General features: G+C 38.2%; 4 protein-coding genes across 4 annotated transcripts; all 4 read right to left on the reverse strand.

Moving 5' to 3' along the window:
- Positions 1–384: 384 nt before the first annotated feature.
- LOC102680332 (hydrocephalus-inducing protein homolog) lies at positions 385–7,340 on the reverse strand. Its single transcript, XM_031515376.1, has 16 exons — positions 7,153–7,340; positions 5,758–5,996; positions 5,284–5,403; positions 5,133–5,216; positions 4,875–5,056; positions 4,197–4,435; positions 3,895–4,092; positions 3,648–3,789; positions 3,388–3,575; positions 2,991–3,200; positions 2,670–2,906; positions 2,015–2,170; positions 1,885–1,951; positions 1,495–1,674; positions 667–923; positions 385–606 (listed from the first exon to the last, which is right to left on the reverse strand). The coding sequence occupies exons 1-16, from the start codon at positions 7,333–7,335 to the stop codon at positions 463–465; spliced, it is 2,826 nt and encodes a 941-aa protein (XP_031371236.1). The 5' UTR covers positions 7,336–7,340; the 3' UTR covers positions 385–462.
- A 78-nt stretch (positions 7,341–7,418) lies between these two features.
- On the reverse strand, positions 7,419–10,906 carry LOC116186865 (hydrocephalus-inducing protein homolog). The gene is made up of 13 exons (XM_031515357.1): positions 10,724–10,906; positions 10,433–10,631; positions 10,179–10,317; positions 9,971–10,098; positions 9,706–9,907; positions 9,451–9,637; positions 9,180–9,304; positions 9,010–9,103; positions 8,729–8,885; positions 8,500–8,649; positions 8,120–8,334; positions 7,802–8,041; positions 7,419–7,550 (listed from the first exon to the last, which is right to left on the reverse strand). The coding sequence occupies exons 1-13, from the start codon at positions 10,904–10,906 to the stop codon at positions 7,419–7,421; spliced, it is 2,151 nt and encodes a 716-aa protein (XP_031371217.1).
- Positions 10,907–12,204: 1,298 nt separating this feature from the next.
- Positions 12,205–12,833, reverse strand: LOC102680464 (keratin-associated protein 10-3-like). The gene is made up of 2 exons (XM_006610108.2): positions 12,692–12,833; positions 12,205–12,574 (listed from the first exon to the last, which is right to left on the reverse strand). The coding sequence occupies exons 1-2, from the start codon at positions 12,754–12,756 to the stop codon at positions 12,205–12,207; spliced, it is 435 nt and encodes a 144-aa protein (XP_006610171.1). The 5' UTR covers positions 12,757–12,833.
- Positions 12,834–13,341: 508 nt separating this feature from the next.
- LOC102680604 (putative mediator of RNA polymerase II transcription subunit 12) lies at positions 13,342–18,510 on the reverse strand. The gene is made up of 3 exons (XM_031515358.1): positions 18,502–18,510; positions 17,941–18,423; positions 13,342–16,693 (listed from the first exon to the last, which is right to left on the reverse strand). Exons 1-3 carry the CDS (start codon positions 18,508–18,510, stop codon positions 13,619–13,621), a joined length of 3,567 nt encoding a protein of 1,188 aa, XP_031371218.1. The 3' UTR covers positions 13,342–13,618.
- Between the last annotated feature and the right edge of the window lie 2 nt (positions 18,511–18,512).

The raw sequence follows: 18,512 nt of genomic DNA on the forward strand, positions 1-18,512 counted from the left end.
TAGGTCACTCGGCCGAACTTCATTCATTTCGATATTTTCACACACGAGGATCTACACACGAGGATGTAAATCCAAATATTCTCTATACAGATCTCAATCGGAACAAAGGCAGAATAGAATAATTTGATCTGCTGTGATAATCAAATGTGACAAAGATTTCTTAATTATTGTGAAATGTAATATGAAGATAAAAAAAAAGCATATTAATCGAAATTACAAGAAACACGTAGAACATTGATCGCAACGAATAAAATGCTCGTCCATTCGAGTACTGTGTAAATATTCTGATATGGCTTGAAAATTCATTTATCTATCTATATCTATATATTATCTATATATCATTATCTATATATCAGTGCGCAAGTTATTAGAACGATGAAAAAAAGGGAAAAGTTAAAAAAAAATATACTTAATTCTTTAATAAATAACTATCTAATAATCTCAAAAGTAAAGCGAATCTTATTACTCGTTTTTGACCAGGATATTAAGAACCAAACATTCTCCCACGACGACATCTTGGAAATCCAAAAATTTTGTATTGACAGTTACGTATGGATAAGTTACTATCCCTTTTATGGTCACAGGTATCGTGCATCCGTGTGACACCTAAAATTAATTTTTAACCTGTTTATTAACTCAGATCAAATTTGAGATGACCGGGCTTACTTCAATGTAAATCGTGTATTTCACGTTCGTGCTCTTCTCGGAGAATTTCTCTTGGGTTGGATACCAAGTCACTTGTAGAACGGCGTAATCTCCGACCGGCACGTTGATGTTTTTCATTAAATGCACCACGATACCGTTTTTCGCGAGATAATCTTTCTTTCCTAACGGTTTCATTTTCATGTTCACGATCCATGGCCCGTAATTAATTATATTGACCGAATAATGAGCGATGCGTTCGATGATCACGTAATTCATATCTGGGAACAAGGTAAATCACTGATACTTATCTTATTAAGTATTAAAGGAAATCTCTATGAATAATTGATCGTTTTTGAAATGAGATACACACATATATATATATATATATATATATACACTCTCGGTCAAAATGGCGTGCGCTGAGTGAGTTATAACGCGACTTTTACTTCCGCATGCAGAATTAATTCCAATTCAATTTTTATATAGGCATGTGATAACAGCAATAAAAGATGTTTAATATCTTTTGCGATTGAATATCACGAAAAGGAAAAAGACACAAAGTATCTGTATATTCATTGTACTTATTTTTAATTTTGTTTCCTCAATGAATCTTTGTTTGTTTTTTTTTTTTTTTTTTTTTAGATAGAAGTCTAGAAATATTTCTAAAAATTTATCGAAAAATCCCTGGCAATTGTCACTTTTTTTCTTTATTTTTTTGTGTAAGAGTGTACGTTTAAAATTTTCCAATCGAGATTGCATAATGTATCGGATCGAATAATGTAAATGTGCACAATTACGTTCGATAAAGTAAAAGAAAAAAAGAAAAAGATTAAGAGGAGGAAAACGTACCGATAATATACTCGCATGAAAAAAGTTGGGGGATCGGCTCCTTCTTTTGAATCGTATGCTGCATCAAGATGTATGTATTTTCATCGATGAACTTCTTTGCGCACAATCTTTCCACAGCCATGTCGATGTCCATCGTTCGTGGAAACGTCTCCTCGTGCGAGATAACGCACCATTCCTCGGCTCGAATGAAACAAATATAATATCAAATATAAAAGAAACGAGGAACATTCTTTAAAAAAAAAAAAAAAAAAAAAAACACTCGAGAGTTGATTAATTCTCTCATTTTTTTATTCGAATGAAAACATTAACATTTAACCACGATAAATCTCAACGATTCTTATTATAAAGTTAAATTCCTTGGATGATGACGATAAAATTATTTAAATTTACCGGCTAGTATTTCCATGTCTGTTTCCAATAAATCGTTTTTCTTCTGGGCAACCTCTTTCTCCACTGTCTGTGCGACATTTAATTCGATTAATGTTTCTGCGAATGTTCGGAAAATTGTCAAATTTCTTACGTTATCCGTTATGTAATCCGTCAATGATTGTATCGCTGAATATTCCAATTCGATGGAATGGTGCTGGTGCAATTTTCCTTTGGGAATGCTCAGATAGACTTGGGGGAAAACTCCATAAGCGACTACTTTGATCATGATGGGCATTAAGTGACCAATCTGAATGGAAACAGTACAAGAATATAAATATTCAGAACCGTAAAAATAATTGAATAAAAATTCTTTTTTTTTCAGAAAAATATCCCCTCAGAAATTACAGGAAAATATCAAATTAATAATAAAGCTAAAGTTTTTACCAACAAAATTTGGCAATATAATTGGAAAGGAGATGAAATTCTTCTCAGATTGTTTAAATTTTATCATGATATCGATCGAAATTTTCAACAATGATAATCTTGTATCATATCATTTTATATACTCTTAAACTTTCAGATAATATTATACATTTTTTCATCATTCTATTCAATTCCAATTGTAAAATTTATTTACACACTTTATATACTTTTATGCATATATCCTTTCAAGATATAATATTTTATGATAGAATATAGAAAAAAAATATAATATTTTACAAAAATAAGTGTATACAATCTTTACAACGTATCGTCGTATTACAGAAATTATTTAAAAATTAAATTGCGAGGAATTGTGTATTTACCTCCAATTGGAAATGATGATCGATACGACCAAGCGTTATCGCAATATGATCCACTTGAAATTGCACGCACGATTCAGGATTCACACAGCCGCTCACCGGCTCGATCTTTAATGGATGTAAATTGAAACGATTGAACTCCTCGTCGAAGGTCTTTATAGCATCTTTTATCTCGAAATCGAACGTTATCGTGCAGATATTTTTTAAAGTGACATTCTTACATTGGCGTTGCAGAAACAACTAGATATATTAAAAAAATATATTCCATTCAAACGTATTTAATAAATATTACATTTTACATTTTCGAATATTAAGCATGGATACTTGTTGGCCAAAATCGATAACATCGTTGTCGATATCGTATCGAACGTTGTCCGCCCGGGCGAATAGATGAACATTCTCGGTTGGCCCCCGTAAAATCTGGCAGACAGCTGTAGCTTTTATTTGAAGCCATTCGAAGCCATGAAATCCTATGTGAACTCGTTGCACGGAATACGGAAGCACTGTTCCCTCGTTTGGAATAATCTGCAAAACCTGAAAGTATATTTTTACGGATGGATTTTCGTGGATGGCGATAAAATCGAATCGTTATATTTCTTTGTGGAAATAATAAATATATTCGAATTTTAGCTTCGAAAGAAAATCTTTTAAAGCTCGAACGGAGGGAAGGAAGGATTATATATATATATCTCTTTAACATCTCCATTTCATTTCCATTAACCTCGTTGATGTAATCGATTCGTGGAGGATAGTCATTCATGTTTTGCAACACGATCAGATCGTCGTCCTTCTCGAAATATTGTTCAACGATTTCCAATAGAAATTTTCTAATTTCTTGTTTGGATGCCGATTGATAATTATTTTTCTCGAGGTTCCCATCTATCGTTTCTTGTTTCTCTGAAACGGGCGCTGTAGAAAGAAAAGTGACAATTTTTCGCGATTAACGGGAGGAAGTGTTAAGAGAGTGTCGATCGTTCGTACAATTTACGGGTGGCGCTATCGCGTGTCCGTTTCCACTTCCGTTTTGCCTGTCGCTTGTGCAAGGATCTTCGCATGTCTCGGCTGCCACGAAAACGTCCTTCTTCAACTCTAATTGTTCCTGCGACGGACATCCAGGGCATCCCTTCGAACAATTTAGATGGCACGTATGACACATTGACGAGCACGGTTTCTTAACGCGCGAAGAATTCTCTCCGCGCGTGGAAAATTAAACGATAATCGAACTCACCAGTTTGACGGGCGTATCGCGTTTTATATCGATGGAACTTTCGAGCCACAGGAATTTATACACAACCGATACGGGCCCGTTATTGGTTAACGTCAACATCTTCTCGGCGCTGCAGCCCAACTCGCAGTTAATTGTAAAATCGTTCGGCTCTATGAGAATGTTTGGATAATTCACGTAACCCTTGCATATTATTTTGTCCTGAAAGATGGATATTTTTCCTCGAATCGTTAATGGTTCTCCGATTCGAAATTGGATTTGGCGATCGACATCGATTACAACTTTATGAAAAATGTAAAATTTACGCGATTAGGATGTTCCCGATACTCGAACAGAAGAACCTCCTCGTAGATTTTCGAATAAAAATTCTTGGTTTTTGTGTCGAAGGAGAAGAAAACGGTAATTTTCGTGGAAATTTTATCGACCAGAACAAGTTTCATCGTTTGAACCCGTTTTTTCTTAGGTGTTATCAAATAAAACGGCTCTTTCGTCGAAAGAGTCACGTTCAGATCCAGATTCGACTGATTGGTCACGAGTAATTCATCTGGAACACAAGAATAATCATAAACAATGTTCGGAAGAATTCTAATCCCACAACGAGGTCTGACAATTAACGAATTCGCATTCAAAATATACTCGTTTTATTAATTTCAGTTGTCTACTTGTCTTAAAAACGAATTAATTATTTTGCTTTCGATATTTCATATTAATTCTTAGCTTTCATATTAATTCGTTGACAATCATGACTAGTCTCGCAAAATATCAATGCTGCTCTTCGACAATAATTGACAACGAGCATAATTTAACATCATATTACATTCTTTACAATATCAGAGGTTCACCATCATTGATCAATTTAAAAATCGATTTAAGTGCGTTTCCAAAAATGAATTTAAATTTAAATAATCGCACGAATCGATAATAATTAATTTACCACGAATTCGATTGTCAAACCTCCGCCTATATTTCATTCAACTAAAAACCTGTTTGCTGCAATTTATCTTCAGTGGGGCATTTGTCCACGCGAAATTCTAGCATCTTTTTATTGAACACAATATATGGTTCCGTCAATGTAATTGTGAAAGACGACGTGTCGATCAATTCCCTTTTCCCTATGTCTTGTAACTGGCCGAAGACGTACCACTTTTCCACCACAAGCTCGTTCCTAATACATTATTGAGACTCGAATAAAGAGAAAATTCTTGTTGCACGCGAATAATTATTTCAACAAATATACTCACACCTCCCAGAATAATCGGCAATTGACCTCTCTCGTTTCTCCGGCGGGTATATGAACGATTTGAGGCTCCACTTTGAACTTGCTGCTACATTTTCAAAGATTTATTCAGCGTTAGTATAACGCCGTGAACGTGAGAAACGGTTCTTTCTTACTTTTTCGTAGACAACAATTGGCCACGTCGGAAATGTATATCTGGTTCATTTATAAATATCATTTGATACCCCACGGTGCCCCGATTCATCAGTGTTATCGTGCGATTTATATGTTGATGACTGTACCAATAACAATTATTTGAATATAATATAATTAATATAAGAAGCTCGAACCTCTTCACGTTCTAAACTCGCGTTTGTTTCGAAATTGCATTTTGAGTTAAATGGAAGAGTCGTGCGATGTGAAGAGCCGATCAGTGAAATTAATCTTACTTTAATTTTAATTTAAATAATGGCGTAAAAGCCGAGTTAATACTAAAGCTATTCTTTTCTTAAATATTAATTTTCAAACACGAATTACGCCATTATCTATTCTCGAGGATGCCTCACGATTCCTTATTATTAATTTAGATTGTGAGAGGATCTGAGAATACGATGAAATTCGTTCGACGAATGTTAATGGACGATCGAAACCTGAAAAGTAGGCCCCAGTCGAAGACAGGGAAGATTTGAGGAGTGAAAATCACGCTGCATCCGTATCCGATCACTTTTACCTCCACGTGAATGGTTCTGCTGTCGATCACGGACAACATGATCTTGTCTTTGTACACACCAGCGTTCACTAGGAACACTTTGATGGTAATGGTTTTCGACTCGTGAGGCAACAGATCACCAAACTCTGGATCCATGATCCACGATGAATTGTTCTGTTTCTTTAAGAAGAAGAAGAAGAAAAGTCAACGATACTCCTCGAATTATATTAATGAATAACCCTTTGCGCTCCAGGCCGAATCCAACACGATTTTCACGGTTGATGAATTTCTTAGCTAGCTTAAAATGATTATACGTTAATTCATACATGAATTAACGTATAAAACTTTTTAATATTTTATATATCTTTACGTATAAAGAAAGAAAATTTGGTGGATATTAAAATCTGTTGTTTTGCGATATTTTAATAATAAAGTGATTGGTTTGTCAGGGCAAGTATCGCGATGAAATGTCTTTCATCTTTCTTATTTCATTGAGAGCAAACGTTACAATAACGTGCTCTCACATTCATCGTCTATTATTCTTATTTTTCATCTTCTTATACTACATCTCTATTTTCATCATTATTTTCTTTCTCTCAATTTCTTAACGAATAGAAATAATTTCGTTATTCAATAACGAAAAATTAAACTCATCTTCGCACAAAACTCAAAAACTTTGAAAATAATATTTCTATTCCCATGACTATCAAATTCAGATTAAATGTAGCGAAAATGTAATTCGATCCGCATCTAATTTGATATAAAAAAAATCTATTTTATCTATTAAAATTTATTTTTTAAAAAATTAGATATAAATAAGTTCGAATAACATTTAATTTCTAAATCTATGTTCATAATTTTAATGTTGCAAAAAAAAATTATATAAATATAACTCTCCTATTTTCGAGATATTTAAAATTTTTAAAAAAATTTTAATCGATCCTGATAAAAAAGATAAAAAATTATAATTCTATTTTCTATTATTTTATAAATTTTCATTCGCATTACTTTTTATTATAAATAAAAAAATTATTATTTCAAAATTATTAACTAAAAATTTTTTCTAAACTTTTAAAAATACTATAATTTTAAATTTCAAAGAAAATAAATATTTAATATATTAATCTGATATTAAAAAAATTCATTCGACAATATATTATTCTACGTTTTATAAAATTATATACGTGGATAGCTTAGAAATCTATTCACGAAGCGATATTTCAAAACAATCGAACGTAAATAAATATTATCGCCGCATCGAACCGAGTCGAATGACTGAGAGTCACCCATTGGAGCGCAAAGGGATAATCAAGTCGGACGATGAAAAGAAATATACCTCTCTAGCGAATTGAGTGGGGATAGGTGAATCGTTGATCAGCTCGAAATTCATCTTCTTCTCCTCGAGAACTTTCACCCTGCCAAAGTCCAGGATGCTTGGATCCGTCGAGACAACAGCCCCCTGACCGGTGCACGTTATCCTCACGTACGATAATGGAAACGTGCTTCCCATTGCATACATACTGATCGAACAATATACACTTGTACACTCTATCGATGTAAGTAATTTAAAAGTAATCGAATCTGATCGTTTTTCTTTTCTTTTTACTTTAACGTGAGTGTGTAAGTGCCTAAATCCTTCATCATAATAGTGACATCGATTGTACACGATTTGTGAGATTTCACGTATCCTTGATACTTGGAGAACGAGCATATCATCGTTTCGTCTTCCGTGACCTGAATCGGGAAAAAGAAAATCCAATTTTTGTACCCTATCTTTATAAAGCAATATCACCAACATTTCCTATATAACCGTGGCGTGCCGACTCGAGTCAGTTGAATTTTATTATTTCATGAACAATACGAAAGAGTCTTAAGAAGAGTCTTTTTTCTTTTATTCCATCAATTATGGGAAACTTCGATTTTTTACGCGGCTTCGAACAACGAGGATCGAAAACAATCTATATATATATATATAAAATAGTTACTTGTTGCGGTATGAAATAAAAGTATCCGTCTATGTCCGAATTGTTGGTCACGTCGATGGTTCTGGAATACGGATAATTGAGGAAGCAGAATCGGACCGTGATGTCCTGGGGAACGATCGTCAATGGAGACACTTTGCCGCTGAATGTGATCGGCAACAGGACGGGGTGAGAGCCGGAATCCCACATGTCGACTTGAATCATCGTGTGACCGATGCGCGCGATATTGGCCGTGTAAATCAGCTATGGTGTAGTTTTCGAATAGCAAGCCATGATTCGAAAAACTGTGAATGGAAAAGGGAGAAGGGGGATCGTAGGTACCTTGATTCTCATGGAATCGTTGGAAGCTACAACCCCTTCCTCGGGCGAGACCTCGAATTCTCGGGGATTGCTCGGGAAGGACGGTTTCGTTTGACTTCTCGCGAACTCTTCGTGAGTCAATGCCACTTCATCCCCGTCGTTCAGCACGGTTAAGGTGAAGGCAACTGGTATCAGGGCTAGATTATGCAAATATACGTCTTGCCTCGTACTGAAACCTGGGATGAGGATCGTTCGATTATTTTCTTTTTTTTTTTTTATCTTTTATTAAATGATTAAATGAAATGTGAATAATATTCAAGAGCTTTGTATTCGATCTTCAAGATTTTCGACGAAATCTTCTTCCAAATGCACGACCCTAATTCAAAGATAATGTCACGTACCGAGGGCCGTCGTCCCGAAATCGAGGCTCTCCTTGTCGAAGTGCAGAGTCGGGCATATGATGCAACCCCTGTAACACGCAAAGAGGCGACGCATCGTGAGAAGGGGTGTCTCGTGTCGTGTCGACCGGTAGATCATTCCTCCATCGATCCCTTGCAACGTACTTGATATGCAAGCTGAGCACCTCGAGGGTCTCTTTCACCACGAAATCGACCCTCTCCACGAATTCACCCTTATAATTCGAGGAAAACGACAAATTGAAGGATTTCAGCTCGTCCGGTTTCAGATTGAGACTGGGGGGTGTCACGTTGATCGTGCCACCGAAATCGGTTGGCTTTTCCTTGTAAATCAGTGTTCCGCAAATGTGCCCTCTGTTCCCAGCTATTATCTGAAACAATGGGGGAGGGTTAATAAACAATATTCTTGATTTGATTCGCGGTTTTTGGGGTGAGATTAATTTTGACGAAAGAATGGAAGAATCGCTACGAAATCTGTATGGGATGGATTCGTACCTCGTAATTGTGCACGGAACACATGTAGATGTTGCTCAAATCGATGGTGAGAACGTTCAACTGTAAAATCGGTCCTTTCCCTGTTCCGTAAAGACTGTTGGCGAAAGAATATTATTTGGCGTGAAAAGCGGGAGGGGAAGGAAGAATCTTATATATATAATTTTTCTTACGTCACTGGTATCCTTTCTTCGCGACCAGTTACCTCTAGATAAGCGGTGCTCGTTATTTCACCGAGCTCCACCGCGCGAAAATAGACTGTCACTTCGATGGACGATTGCGGCCAAATTTCTGCCTCCTAGGGAAGGGGGGAAAAAAACTCTTTCCAATCGTAAATCCATTCGAATTGAACGATAAAAGGAGGATTTTGGATAATAATAATTGGATAATAATAATTTGGATTTTGGAGGATGAATTCGATTCTTGAAATCGAAATATACTCACTATGGGTGAGAGAAAGAAATACATGTTTTTATACTCGAACGTTTCTTTCACCAGCGACTCGAGCTGATCCGTGTAGATACGTTGATAAATCAGTTTATGGATATTAGGTGTACACACGTTGTAATAATCGAGGTTGACGCAACGGGGCAGCTCGTTCTCGTAAATCAGTTGGCTCAATTTCTTGTAACTGCGATTGTAAAAAGTTGATTATATTTTTGTTACTCGAACAAGAATTGTACATATCGTCTCGCTCACTGTTCTTTTCGCTCGTTGTCCGCCTCGATGCTCTCGAAAAGCATCCACTTATACTTGACCGTGTAATTGCTTCTATTGTGGATCAACAGGGTCTTGCTCCTCGACAGGCCCAAGAATGTCTCCTCCAATCTGACTGTGCCTCTGTCGATTCGAATTTGACAATTTTCGGCCGAACTCTGCAGATCGATACACAACTTTTCACCTGGAACAGATATCAAACGCAACAGATATCGATTCTCGATCGCCTTCGCCTATTGATATATACCGGTGTCGTATTCGAGGAACAGGTTCGCCTCGAAATCTCCAGCCTTGTTGGACAAAAAGTGTACGATAAACTGAAGCGATTCCTCCTCCTCTATTCTTCCCTTCGAAGGCTCGATCCAGAAGCAAGGGCTGCAATTTTATGCGATCGTTATCGTCGTTGTTGATGTTGTGCTTTTTTTCTTTTTTTTTTTAAGTGAAACGAAACTCACTTGTCGGTATAAAGAGTGAAAGCAGCTGCTATATCCCCCACATTGCGCACAAATATCGTTTTCAAAGAGGGGATCTTGGCCGCTGTAGCCGGTATCTCGATACGATCGGGAAAATCCAAGATCCCTCTCGGACTGATCGCTAAATCGTTAATTAAATCTCTTTTGATCTTTCTTTTTTTAATTTTTTTCTTCTAATATCTATTCAAAATTTTCAATCGATCTCGTTATTAAGAAGATATATAAACATATCTCACCTATGACAGGTATGATTATGTCTCCAATATCTGTCGCGAATTTTAACTGATATTGATAATCTTCCTTTCTCTCGGGCATGAATTTCACTTTGTAAGTAACGGAGAGACCAGGCGCGATCATCGTCGAGAAATTGGCACCACAAAATTCCACGGCGAAGAAAGGATTAGTCTCGTAGATGTTTTTCACGTATCTCGATACCTTTTTTTTTTTTTTTTTTTATGTAACTTTACAATTTTATTCACGAGAAGAAAAGTGGATCGCGTTTATAAAAAACGTTCGAATCGAATTACCGGCGTCACGTTTCGAATCGTCACCATCACGCTCAAGTACATGCCAGGGGTGAATTGTTGAAATACGACGATGTTGGGGCTGATGTGGAAGTAGCAATGCTCGCTATTCATGCAGAATGGTAATCTGAGCTTGTGCCTCCATTTCATAACGTATTGCGTCCTCTCCTCGGTTGTCATTAACATTTGCTTCACGTATTCCGATGGACGGCCAACGATCTACGATGGATACGAAGGATAATTACGAGTAATCAAGCTAGACGGGAGAAAAATTTCCTCCAACCTCCTCTTTGTCCTGCTCTTTCGTGTAGTATATATTTGAGTTGCGTAAAAAACAATTAATGATCTGCGTCGTATTAAATTCATAGAGATGATCGATTATTTTCCTCTTCGTTTCCTCCTCCATTCTTTCTTCGTTCCTCTTCTCCTCCATTTTGCCCGATACAAAACGATTTAAAATCTTTCTCTCATTCGATGATATTTTAAAAAATTCGCTATATATGTAGATATAATTGTCTGCGTATGTCGATAAGCAATTAACCTCTCCAACTTCACACAGATATCGATTATCGAAATTGAAACATCATCCTCCTATCTCGATTATCTTTCACGATGCTCAAAGACAAATTTCACAATTGAGTTTTTTAATTAAAGTTTAAACTCGATTAGGGGAAGCGGCAAATCACGCCACCACTTGATGCTCCAACCTAATATCGCTGATGATTATATATATATATACATATATATATGTGTATAGATTGCTTTGGCTCTTTCGGGTTTAATCCAAAATTAGTCAAAGTTTATCCAGTTTCGCGAGTTCTTGAACTTTGCTAATCGTCCCAAACTCTTGATCAAATTAGAAATTCACTTTGTATTCGTTAGACGGATGTAACGGATGTAGAGGATAACGAGGAACGTGTATGCAAATTCATGTACGCGAAATATTTTTTCTTTTTTTTTTGAAAAGAACAATCTATCGTAATTTTATTCTTAATTCTTTATGAAAAAAATATACAACATTGGAATACAACATTTGTCCTTATATTTCCAGAGAAATATTTCCAAAGTTCATTTTTAACATACAAATTGTTATATTATACATTTATCTCTTTAAATATACAATCTTTATCTTTGGCAGTGAACGTAATTAATAATTTGATATGTAAAATGACAATCTTCCTTTATAAGAACGATCTGTTGTATCGTAATTTCACTGTTTTTCCTTTATGAAAAAAATATACAACATTGGAATACAATATTTATATTGTCCTTATATTTCCAAAAAAATGTTTATTTTTAACATGCAAATTATTATTATACATTTATCTCTTTAAAAAAAGGTAAATATACAATCTTTATCTTTGACAATGAACGTAATTAACAATTTGAAATTTATATGACAATTTTCCTTTATACGTTTCATTAAAAAAAAAAAGAAAAAACAATTTTCAAAAAATTCTCAAGAGTCGATGGATAATAATTAATCAGTAGCAAGGATGAGGGCAGTTGGAGGGCAGGGGTGTGGAACAGGGTGACGGGCAAATTGGCACAGTGGTACAATATGGGGGACGACAGATATTTGCCAATATTTCCATGCAATACTTGGAACGCAATCGGGCGCTGACCGGGGAGAGGGGAGATTCTGGAGGATAGCCGACCGACTTGGCGTAATTTCTTAGGCAGCATACGGGCGGTGCTCGACACTTGGGTGGCTGTTGGGGTGGTGGATCACAGGGCATTTTCGACGTGGAGCAAGCATCGCACAAGCCTTGATAGCAACATATTCCTGGACAAGGCCCTCGTGGACAGCCGAACGGTGGGCATCTGATGTTGCATATTTCCGGTTCTGGTTGTCTGCAAGAATTTTTTTCTCTTTTTTTTTCTCTCTCTCTCTCTTCGATTCGAGAATAATACATTACAGTATATTATCTTCAATTTCTTTCCCTTCGAAGGGAAAACGAAACAATTTACCTGCATTCGATTTCGTTAAGTATCTGGAGCATCTCGTCCATGTAATTGTGATACCCGCAATCCATGTTTTCCACTAAATTTTTAATTGATCTTTTTCATTCACGGCGAATTTTATATTACATTAAGGAATTTTCTTTTTTTTTTTTTTCTTATTTTTCCGTAAATTTAGAACATTTTTGCTGTCATGTGGGGAAAAGAAAAACAAAAGCAGAACAGGGCGTATCGATATATATATCAACATCGTAATTTCGTTTCCAACGGCGTTAGAAATTAGAAATTATTAGGCGGGAGAGGGAGGGAAGGAAGGGATAAGAGACAAACGTACTTTTGTCGATGGAAGGTATTCCATTGGCAGACAGCAATCTCTAGATGAGAGCGAAATTCCGTGGAAACAGAGCGCGAGACAATAGCGCGCGAAGGAAGGAAGGAAGGAAGGAAGGAAGGAAGAAAAGCAACGATTCTAGCAACGAGGATGTACTTGGCTGGTCGAAAGGGAACAACTATCCGAGATGAATAGGACGAAATAGGACCTCGTGGACGCGTTCGTTATCGTTCCGAGTCGACGAGCTCGCGATACTTTTGCCTGTTATTATCTTTCTCAAAATATTTCCTCGAGACAAAAGAAAGATCGATGGTTTTAAAAAGGGGTTATTAAAAACATTTTATTCTCAAAAATTCATAAAAATCCAAACCACATCCCATTGAAATCAAGCAGAGTCACAGAATAAAATGACTCGTTGATTCAAAGGAGCGGGTTCGCTACAAAATAATTAAAAAATCACATACAAAGACAATAAAAAGTTCTTCTAAAAAAATGCACAAAAGACGTGCCAATCAAAACAAAACTACAAAAAAATAAAACGATGTAAAAAAGAAAAGAAAAGAAGTTTGTCAAATCATTTAAAATTTTCATTTCGTCATGATCCGCTACTGATTGGGCATGTAATCCTGTTTCCTGGCCAAATATCTCACACCCCCGATTGTTCTCGACTCGTGAATATCCGGCTGGCTGTAATATATCCTTTGATACGGTATCTTCCCATCCGCCACCTGTCCATGCATCGCCCCGTTATTCATATTTTCGCTCGCGTCACCGCCCGCGTGATCGAAATTCCCCTTGTTCTGCTCTATTCTTTGAGTCGATCCCATATCGCCCTCCCCGTGATTCCTAGCCAAATTTTTTGAATTTTGATAATATTGCTGCATCTGTTGATAATGTTGAGGATAATTCGCGTCGAATCTGTACGACGTCGAGTTCGTTCGTGGCAACAATTGTTGATTCCTTTCGTTGTAAGATTTGCTCGTGTTCTGCGCAACAGGGAATTGTTGTTGGGAGATGATCTGGTGTTGGAACTGTTGCAATTGTTGTTGCTGATCCATGGCCATCGAGCCATTCTCCCTTTCGGCCGGGACGCTGTAACACGTCCTCGGATTCGTCTGCTTCTGCCTGGGATACTCCCTCAAATACTCGTGTTCCATCTTCTTCAAGTTGGACAATCGTTGGATCGGCGGGTTGTTCGGATTCCTACTGTTCTCCAAACCGTTGGCGGATATTCTTTGAACGGATTGGGGCAACGCCGACGTGATCAAACGTTGCTGAAACTGCGAGTCCAACTCGTTGCTCTCTTGCATCCCGTTCAATCTCGCCACCCGTTTCTTAGGGGCCATATTGGCTATGTATTCCAATCCCTTCCTGATTTCCGCCGATATTCTAAACTCCTCCAATTGCCTCTTCGCCATCTCAGGCTCCTGCAATCCGTTGTTTCGCCTCTGAGGCCGGATCTCGTTCCTGTATCTGCGTATCTTCAACAAACTGGACGGCTCCGTGGACGGCCTTTGATCCTCGTACACGGCCAATTGTTCGGACGGTTGAACGTGTTCGCGATTCTGTTGTTGGGCAGCAAGAGTCTGATAATACTGCTGATACTGTTGATACTGTTGGGGATTGTAATATTCCTGATGAGACTGTTGATGAAGATGCTGGTGAGCGTGTTGATAAGGTTGCTGATGATGTTGATACGATTGTTGGTACTGATGATACTGATGGGGCACGTTTTGTTGTTGATATTTCATCGTCTTTATCGATTCGTTCACGTTGCCGGGACCTGGAACAGCATAAGGTCGAGCACTGTTATATTGCCTCGAAGTTCTCTGTTGCTGTTGCCAATTAGCCTGTTGCCGATAATGCTGATAATTTTGCTGATTGATGGCCTGTACGGGAACCTGTTGATGCGACATTTCGTCCATCGTCTGATATTGTTGATGCTGTTGCTGTTGTTGGTGTTGGTGCTGGTGCTGGTTCTGCTGTTGATGCTGTTGTTGGTGATGTTGCTGTTGTTGATGCTGGTGATGTTGCTGTTGTTGGTGCTGGTGATGTTGCTGTTGTTGGTGCTGGTGATGTTGCTGTTGCTGGTGCTGGTGCTGTTGTTGTTGTTGCTGTTGCATCATCTCTATTTCGCGAGATTCCCGTTCCTTTCTTCGTTGCTCTTGCATTCTCTCTATTTCCAGATAAGATAATCTCGGGGGTGTTAAATGAATCATCCATTCGGGCTTCTCGTCTTGCTGCTTCCTCTTCCGTGTCACCACCATGGGCTTCGTCTCGTCCAATATGTTCTCCTGCTGCTCCAGATACTCCAAATGCTTTCGTTGCTCGTTCAACAACGTTTCGAATTGCCTCTTCATTATATCTATCGGCACTCTTTGCTGCTTCATCGTGGCCAACAATTTTTCTTGGTCGCGTATCATTCCATGCGTGAACTTCAACCCCCTTTTCCTCCCGTGCTGATCTTGCATTCTCTCCGGATTGTTCTCCAAATGTTGCTGCTGAATCGGTATAATCTGTTGTCCGGGATTCATCTGCTGATTATACCCTGCTTGATTGTAGACCATCGCGTTCTGGTGTCCCTGTATCATCGGATTCCTGTACAACTGTTGTTGAAACGGTATCTGTTGCGCTTGCATTTGCTGCATCTGTTGAGGCTGCATTTGTTGTTGATACGCGATTGTATCCGGTTGATAGTGAATGAACTGCTGCTGCTGCTGCTGCTGCAGTTGTTGTTGTTGTTGATTCTGCGGCCTGTACAACGTCTGATTGCCGTTCACCACGTCCACGTTGTAAGATTTCAACTGTGCCTTGACGCTGGAATACTCGGCCAACTGATTACTATTATTATTGTTGCTGTTATTATTGCTATTCCTGTACAATCCATTGGCGGCGTTAACGGTGCTGTGGTCCTGTACGGGGTAATTAGGTTGCATCTGTCCCATCATTCTCAAATTTCTCATCTGAGTCGCGGTCGCGTCCTGGGGTGAAGTCATCCCATAATTGGGAGGTGCCGTCTGGCATCTTTGATTCCTCATCATTTGCATCTGATAGTTCATCGCCCTTTGCTGCATCTGCTGCTGCTGCGCCATATTCTGCTGCATCTGCTGATAAAGTTGCTGAGGATTCTGCACGCTCTGCGGATTCTGCGGAGAGTTTTGAGGATTTTGAAGATTGGCGCACGTCAGAACGTGATTATAACCGTGGGGATTGTTAACGTTTGCCTGGTTGGCCAACACGGCGAATTGATTCATCGCCATCGAACCGTCGCCAGGGAACGGGGGACTGTGCTGACCCTGTTGTTGCCTGTTGTTCATCACCAGTTGCCTGTAAAGCGCCGCGTTTCGACCTCCCACGGGCTGTCTCTCGTACGTATCTTCCTCGACGCCCGGCGAGCTCTTCTCGGTCTTCACGGTTCCTTGCTCCATCATTTGCTCGGACATGTTTCCACCGGCCTGCTGAGACGTCGCAGCTCCACGATTTTCCGGATTCGCGGAAATCGATTGAGCGTTCTTCTGGGGAGAAAATTCTCGGCCGCTGTGAGGCACGTGAGGACGATGAGACTGAAGGTTCGGAACTTGTTGCGACAGCATAGCGCTCTCCGAGTGCGGATTCACGTGACCGATCTGATGCACTACCTGCCGAGGTGTGACCTGTTGCTGGCTCATTGTGTGCATGTTCTGAAACGATTAATTTGTTAACTTTAATTGTATTGTTCTCGAAAATGTCTCCTACGATATTCGTGGCACAGAATGTTTAATTCGATCGATCTTTTCGAATAATGTTAAGTAAATTAAATCCTCGAATTTAACAGGATACTCGTTTCGAGCCAACGTTTCGTTTCTTATTTTATTTGAATTTTTGTTGCAAGTTAATTTTTTTTTTTTCAAAGAGTTAACCAGAATTTTCGATTGTTTTCAATAATTATTAATTATGAAATAAATTTAATAATATTATTAAATAAATATTATTAAATAAATTAATTCTCGGATATATATAAAATTATAACGTTCGTTTCTTGTTTTAAGGTGTTGCAAATAAATTACATTCGTTCAACAAGTTAACCAGAATTTTCGATTGTTTCAAATTATATTATATGTACGTTCTGAAACGATTAATTTGTTAACTTTAACGCGCTATCCTCGAAAATATGATCTATGAACGATATTCGTAATATAGAATCTTTAATTCGATCGATCTTTACGAATATTATTAAGTAAATTAATTCTCGGATATATATAAAATTATAACGTTCGTTTCTTGTTTCAAGGTGTTGCAAATAAATTACATTCGTTCAACAAGTTAAACAAAAATTTTCGATTGTTTCAAATTACATTATGCGCACGTTCTGAAACGATTAATTTATTTAACTTTAACGCGCTATCCTCGAAAATGTGCTCTACGAACGATATTCGTAGTATACAATCTTTAATTCGATCGATCTTCGCGTATATTGTTAAGTAAATTAATATATACACACATGTATACACATAGAGAAAGAGAGAGAAAGAGAGTTATAACGTTCGAATTTTCGGTTGTCTCAAATTACTTCCTATAAACAGAAGAATTTTATATTTCTCGATAGTAAACATTACCATATACGCGTATGTTTATATTTTGAAAGTGGATTCCCCCTCTTAATTCTTTCGTTCCACTCATTTTGGAATCGTAGCTCGAAGCGAACGTTTAACGTTTCTACTTTAACTTTTATATTTCGTTCGAAGGAAACGAGGTGTGCGCGATATTCGTTCTCGAATCGTGTTAAAAGTGGAACCGGTTAAAATTCTTTGCTTGCGTCTTCCGAGTGGCGAAGAAAGAAAGAAAGAAAGAAAGAAAGAAAGAAAAAAAGAAAGAAAGAAAGAAAGAGAGAAAGAGAGAAAGAAAGAAAGAAAGAAAGAGAGAAAGAGAAAAGAAATGATGGATTTACTTGCGGTTGATGTTGGTGATACTGATGCTGATGCAAATGCTGAGCGACAACCGTGGCGTCACCTTGGCCACTGTCGCGATTTCTCTCCGGACTCTTGGACATGTACAAGATTCCAGATTCATTGGGATCTTGTTGAGCGATCAAAGCGCCCATCGGCTCGGGACAGAACGACGGAGGTGTTTCCAACTTTTTGATTTTCTCTATGGGGAAGTATTTCAGCCTCGGGGAACATGACGATTTGACATCCTTGTTTCTATCCTGGGAACTGAATCGTGTCTTCGGCATGGAAACGTCCACGGATTTGTTGACCGGCGTATTAACAGCCGGCTCGGCTAGATTGTGCGTAGACGACACTCTCTCGGCTCGTTGAACATTTTGTTGTTGGGTGTCGTTCGCCTTTCCGTGTAAGTTGCCGGTGCTCGGTCGCCTGGACGTTCCTCTCTGTCTGCTTTTGTCCGCTGAAGTTTTCCTGCGCGAAAATATCTCACCGCATTACGGGCAAACCGAAGGAACGATAACCTCTCCCGCCCCCCTCCCCCGTGCCTCGATCAGCCCCCCTACCAGATCCATCG

The sequence above is a fragment of the Apis dorsata genome, unplaced genomic scaffold (assembly GCF_000469605.1).
Source record: "Apis dorsata unplaced genomic scaffold, Apis dorsata 1.3 scaffold_68, whole genome shotgun sequence".
NCBI lineage: Eukaryota > Metazoa > Arthropoda > Insecta > Hymenoptera > Apidae > Apis > Apis dorsata.

What these genes read in the sequence shown, in the direction of transcription:
- LOC102680332 (XM_031515376.1), bottom strand. Translation starts at nt 7,335, where the DNA reads ATGTATGCAATGGGAAGCACGTTTCCATTATCGTACGTGAGGATAACG. An exon ending in GAATCGATTACATCAACGAG is followed by an intron (nt 3,201 to 3,387) that starts GTTAATGGAAAT and finishes ATATACTTTCAG; the next exon opens with GTTTTGCAGATTATTCCAAA. An exon ending in TTCATGCGAGTATATTATCG is followed by an intron (nt 924 to 1,494) that starts GTACGTTTTCCT and finishes CCTTGTTCCCAG; the next exon opens with ATATGAATTACGTGATCATC.
- LOC102680464 (XM_006610108.2), bottom strand. Translation starts at nt 12,756, where the DNA reads ATGGATTGCGGGTATCACAATTACATGGACGAGATGCTCCAGATACTT. An exon ending in CTTAACGAAATCGAATGCAG is followed by an intron (nt 12,575 to 12,691) that starts GTAAATTGTTTC and finishes AAATTCTTGCAG; the next exon opens with ACAACCAGAACCGGAAATAT.
- LOC116186865 (XM_031515357.1), bottom strand. Translation starts at nt 10,906, where the DNA reads ATGTTAATGACAACCGAGGAGAGGACGCAATACGTTATGAAATGGAGG. An exon ending in CATAATCATACCTGTCATAG is followed by an intron (nt 10,318 to 10,432) that starts GTGAGATATGTT and finishes TTAACGATTTAG; the next exon opens with CGATCAGTCCGAGAGGGATC. An exon ending in GACAACGAGCGAAAAGAACA is followed by an intron (nt 9,638 to 9,705) that starts GTGAGCGAGACG and finishes TTACAATCGCAG; the next exon opens with TTACAAGAAATTGAGCCAAC.
- LOC102680604 (XM_031515358.1), bottom strand. An exon ending in ATCACCAACATCAACCGCAA is followed by an intron (nt 16,694 to 17,940) that starts GTAAATCCATCA and finishes TAATCGTTTCAG; the next exon opens with AACATGCACACAATGAGCCA.